At 39.4% G+C, this 6,000-nt stretch overlaps 1 protein-coding gene across 1 annotated transcript in view; it reads left to right on the plus strand.

Annotated features, from left to right (window-relative positions):
- Positions 1–4,583, plus strand: part of BTC (betacellulin) — a 52,276-nt gene extending 47,693 nt beyond the window's left edge. The window contains exons 5-6 of the mRNA XM_045997178.1: positions 1,129–1,239; positions 2,651–4,583. Of these exons, the coding sequence (XP_045853134.1) occupies positions 1,129–1,237 (109 nt within the window). The 3' untranslated portion in view covers positions 1,238–1,239; positions 2,651–4,583. The remainder of the gene's footprint in view (positions 1–1,128; positions 1,240–2,650) is intronic.
- Positions 4,584–6,000: the final 1,417 nt, after the last annotated feature.

Consider the following 6,000-nt stretch of genomic DNA (forward strand, 5'->3'; position numbering starts at 1 on the left):
GGGTGAGGGGCAGAGGGAGAAGCAGACTCTCCGCTGAGCAAGGTCCCCAGACCCACAGCTTGATCCCAGGACCCCAGGATCATGACCTGAGCTGAAGGCAGACATTCAACAGACTGAGCTACCCAGGAACCCCTTCTTAACATATTTAAACTGGCATTTTTTTTTTTCTGTAAAAGAGGATGATTAAACCAGATAATCTGTATGATTCCTTTTAGCTATAAAATGGAAAGTTATTTAAAAAAATTTTTTTTAACCTGCCTAATGGCAAAAAGGAGTTTTTATAACACCAATTTTGGGGCAGAGCTGAGAAACGGCCTATTTTAGCACACCAATTTTGAATTATGCTTTAAGAAACTGGACTGCAGTCCAGAGTACCTAACACTTTTTTTAAAAAAATGTATCAGTAAGTGTAATTAACATACCCAGAGGCCACTCTCACTCCCTTGGTTTTCTTTTTATGTCTGTTTCCAATTTGTACTATTTTTTTACTCATGCACTAAATAGTGCTTATTAGTAAAATAACGGTCCTGGAAATTTTGCTTGTGCTAATAACTAAGCTTCATCAACAACTAGGTACCATAGTATTTCTATTTAGGTAACTCTATTCTATTCACATGTTGGCCTACTGTGGCTATCATTTGGGCCTGGAGAGAGATAGGTTGAGAGAGAACCTAACATATTTTTGTTTTGTTTTGTTTTTTTCATATTTAATTTAATTTATTTATTTTTTCAGCGTAACAGTATTCATTGTTTTTGCACAACACCCAGTGCTCCATGCAAAACGTGCCCTCCCTATTACCCACCACCTGTTCCCCCAACCTCCCACCCCTGGCCCTTCAAAACCCTCAGGTTGTTTTTCAGAGTCCATAGTCTCTTATGGTTAGCCTCTCCTTCCAATTTTTTTTTTTTTATAAACATATAATGTATTTTTATCCCCAGGGGTACAGGTCTGTGAATCGCCAGGTTTACACACTTCACAGCACTCATGAACCTAACATATTTAAGATAAAAAGGAATCTACAAATTTTTAGTCATCTAGAAATAAGATCATAGGCCCTCTTGATGGTTGATTATATGTTCCCATGAACTAACGGGCTTGTGCTAATGTCTGACACTTTGTTTTCCAAGTCCTCTTTGGAAGCGTCGTAAAAGAAGGAAGAAGGAAGAAGAAATGGAAACTCTGGGTAAAGATATAACTCCAATAAATGAAGATATTCAAGAGACTAGTATTGCTTAATGGTAAGTGTAATGAATTTGGTAGATGGGATACTCTTCAGGTAACCGTTACCTGGTGAAATGGGGCTTAACTTTGTCTAGTAAATCAATGATTGGAATTTGATTGTGCTTAGAAACAGCTAAAATTAAATTGATTTTTTTTTCATAGAATCTGAAGCTGAATAAAAGACTTTCTCATTTCTTTCTTTTGCGTGTTACCGCATTGAAAGGCATATGGAATGAGGACTTTCCTATACTTTTTCTGGTGTTCTGAGATCATCCTCTTTTCTAATTCTGCATGGTTGTGGTAGTTAGTTTATACTTTTTCTTCATTTTTGGGTGTGAGGAAGAGGTGTTTTAGTTTAATAATCTCACATTAAAAACTAATAACCATGTTTTAATAATAACCATGTTTACTGAGCATTTATGTTATGCTGAACACTGTTCTAAGCTCTTTAAATGTTACATCAATTAGGATCCCAGCTGGATCAAAGAAGGAGATTTTGATGAGGGACTGAGAGAGCAGGATTGAGGAAACCACAGGAACTTCAAGGCTCCTGGAATTTAACACTGGCAGGAGGCTGCTCCCTCCCGTGCCTGGAAGGGCTGGGGAAGGTTACTGTAGCACTCAGAGGCTGGCCCCAGAGGGCCTATACTCCATAGGACCTATATCTGAGGATGGAAGTAGCCACTGCTGGAACCAAAACAAGGAAGAGGAGGAAAGGCAGAAAAAACACCCCCAACTTTCTCACCTCCTGCGTTTAGGTCTCCCTAAAGTGCCTCCCATTAGCCAAACCCAAGCAGCACCCAGGAGGCAAGGGAGCCCTTGTGATGTGTCAGGCCCCTCCCCTTGGAGTGCAGAGTTGGGGAGGGAGGTGGGCAGAGAAAGGCTCCAAGGGTACAAAAGGAGGAGGGCTAATACCATCAGTGAGCTAGGGTAGTTTGGCTGTGATAGAGGCAAATCCAATCTGACTGATTTAAAATGAAGGACATATTTTGGCTCACATGAACTGGCAGTCCAGAGGGAAGACAGTCTGCACACTCGGGTGAACCAGAGGCTCTCACACCGGGAAACATTATTTCTCTTTTTCTGCTCACATATCAAAGAGTTGGCTTCATCCTTGGCTAGTTCCTCTTAAGTCATCGGGGTAGCAATGAGCCACAGGCTTCCTTGTTCAGCTCCGGCAAGAGAGAGCAGTGACTCTCCATAGCTCAGGCAGCAGTAGAAAGAATCTCTTTTCCCAGAAACACCCAGCAGATTCATGGAGTACAGCAACTGCTTGTCGAGAAATCATAATGTTCTCCTAGCTTATTACAGGATGACACTAATCGTTAATGAACTGAAGACAAAAATACTGGGTCTAGATTTTTTCTTTTTTAATTTCCATAGTACATTTCTCTTATCGGCTTGCTGTCTTTTCCCTTATTCCTGCAGGCTATGAAGTTACCTCCAGGCTGGTGGCAAGCTTCAAGATGCCTTGCTCAGTAGAAAATGGACTGACTGTGTCTCAGGAAAAGAGCCAGGAGAAATGAATTTTAAGTGATGTATTTACTTTTTGTCTGTAATGTTAGTCTGTGTTTTTTACTATTTTTATAATAATAAGTAATTTTATTATTGTTCAGTAATTGGGAAAAAGCACTCAGTTAAGAAATCTTAATAAACATCCACTTAAAGTTTTGTTACCAGTATTACCAGTCAAACAAAAAAGGAGAGTGAGAAGGAGTTTAGATTTTAAAAACTGCATTAAAAATAAAGCTGCCATTTATCTAGCACATACCATGGACCAAGAGTTTAAAGTATATCATTTCCTTTAATCCTTTTAAGAACCTATGAATATCTCCTATGAACCTCATTTCCCATATATGGGAACAGACACAAAGAAGTTAAATAACACAACCCAGATTTACAGAGGTAGGAATTGGTGGAGCTGAAATTGGAACCAATATTTACCCAACTTCAGTTTGGGTTCTTAACTACGATTTTTGTTGATCAGAGTGGGTACAACCCAACTCACTAATATAACCCAAGACCTTATACTACATTATGTTTTGCCATGGCTCTGAGATGCTGGGGCTATTTTCCTGCAGAAAGTCAGGTTGGAGAGTCCTGGCCGTATAGGTTACTATTACCATCATGTTTTCTGCAGCACTGACTTCTTTTATGTTCCTTTGCTCCTTTATAAATTCTCTGCAGCGTGAATAAATTCTTACATTAGTAAAGCAAACAGATTTGCCCCCATAGCTAGGGTCATGAATAAAGGTGGAAAGTAAATGCTTGAGCATCTTTAAGCCCAGGTAAGTGTTCACGCTAACTAAGGGATAAATGATAGCACTGGAAGAAGAGGTTGTTCATTCCTGGGCAATAGTCAGTGACACGACAGCAGAGCCCAGGCACACACTGTCTGTGACCATAGCCTCATTTTTGTTCTTCCAAAAAACAGTACCTGGGATTGCTCTCAAGTGGCTGTTGATGCAATGAAATCATGACCGTGAGCATCTGTTACTTTTGACCGTCTTGCCAAATGTTCCTCCAACTCCATAGTATATTAATAAAGACTCTTAAAACTGAAAAACCTAAATCTATATTTAGCCAGTATTCCATAGAATATGAAAATGTCTACACTGACTGGGTGGGTGATTTGTGAAAACTGATGGAAGGTGTCCCCCACTTGCTGTACTTAACGCTGTTGTGATGTTAGCCAAGCAGGTTTCATTCCAGAATCCTAGCAGATTTTACTCTGCCGTATAGACTTCATACACAAAGTGAAGAGGAGAATTCAGACCGAAGATGAAGTTGGATGTCACTTTCTATCGTGTATCGTGTTTTGAGTGAGAATGAGGTTGTCTTCACAGAAATAGCTCAAATATATTAAGAGCTAAGCCAAACAACTAGTTTTCTTCTAAATCTGTTTTTCCTTCTGACTTAGTAACCGTCCTTGAAACAGGACTATATCCATTGGATTCCTGCTGCTTTATCTTCAAAAGTCTTCTTCTGGGCTAATCTATGCCCCTGCTTTTTCTCGGAGTACTTGTATACCAAAGTGCTTGAAACAAACGGTTGTTACAGCATTTAAAACCAAAACAAAATGCTGAAAATGTTTCTTTTTCCCTGAACTGATGTTGGTTGACCAGTGGAATCTCTCAAGCCAAGTCAGGCTTGGGAATTTTGTTTTGATCCTAAAATGTAAATGGCGTCTCTTAAAATTTAGTAGGTCTGATATCAAGAAAGAACTTCAAAGATTTTCATATCTTTTAAAAATTTATTTTATAATTGTTTTGTATATTCTAAATGATGTTGTTTATGTAAACTGTCAATTATCATATAATAAAGTAAATTTATTTTTAAAACAAAGTGAGCATATTTATTTGGAAATTTTTTTGTCAGTACCATGAATTACTAAGAGAAAGAAATTTGCAGATTATTGTTTTAAAAAATTTTATATTTTATAGAGATTACAATTCATGCATTTGAAAATAATCTATTTTGGTTATAGGTATTGCTTAGAAACTAATAAACTTGGAAGTGTGGTGGACACCTGTAAGATTGTCTGTCCAGCTGGGGAGGGTATGTGCTATGGTGAGTGCTGTGAAGTGTGTAAGCCTGACAACTCACAGACCTGTGTATGCCTGCAGCAAATAATACATTTTATGTTAATAAAAATTTTTTTAAAAAAAGACTGTCCAACAGCATGGCCATATTTTTGAACCCCCACCTATAGCTGCATTTGGTTGGTCTAACATTCATGAAGTTTGGGTGAATTGGAATCATTCCCAAGGGGACTGTGAACCCAAACAGAAGTTAATCTTTCTGGGTTCTTAGGACATAAAAATGTGGAGTTTGAAGCTATTGTGTCCGTGTTTGGCTTCATGTGTCCCAGAAAAGCAAAAGAAGCTGGTCAGAGGAGAACAGAGACAAGACTCAAGTTTTCTGACAGTCTGAGTCCTCGTTATGTGTAATTCTAAAATTATCCTCATTCTATTCCTGTCTGTGGGCTCTATGAGACATATTATCATTATAATAAATACTTCACCTGCCTTAAGCTAGTTCTATTGGGATTTTCTGGAACCTGGAACAAAGGTCCTGACCAACTCTGGTGCATCATGAGATTGTGGAGAAGTTTCTTCTCTCTCTCTTTTTAAGATTTTATTTATTTATTTGAGAGAGAGAGAGCACATAATCAGGGAGCAGGGAGGGGGATGGTCAGAGGGATAGGCAGAGGCAGTCTCCGCACTAAGGAGGGAGCCTGATGTGGAGCTCGATCCCAGGACTGTAGAATCATGAGCTGAGCTGAAGGCAGATGCTCAACAGACTGAGCCACCCAGGTATCCTTGGAGTTTTTAAAATCAGAAATGACATCCTTTATGAAACAGAATGTCAAGTTATGTTTTTCAAATAGTGTCTTCCATTGTAGGAGAGGAACACTTCTACCAACAGTATTCCATCTTCACCATATGGCCATTCCAAAGGATGGTTGCAGGGAACATGGAATTCAGCAAGCATCGTCTGCTTACCTACTGTTCTAGGCACTGTGCCACCCACCAGGACAAATGCAGGAATGAGACATGGTGCCTTAGGAAACTTGCAGTGTGGTGGGAAAAGCAGCTACTCACTGATCATTTCAGTACAATTTGTTGCTCTGGGAGAGGTTGCAGGTAAATGAGATCCGAGAAGAGGATGACTAAACCAGCTTAGAAGACATTGCAGAAGGCTCCTGAACTGATGACTGTTCCTGAGAAATAAAGGTCTCTGCCCCCTGGGAAGGCTGGATAGTTCTTGGATCCTTG

Source organism: Meles meles, chromosome 2, assembly GCF_922984935.1.
Source record: "Meles meles chromosome 2, mMelMel3.1 paternal haplotype, whole genome shotgun sequence".
NCBI classification, from domain to species: Eukaryota; Metazoa; Chordata; class Mammalia; order Carnivora; family Mustelidae; genus Meles; species Meles meles.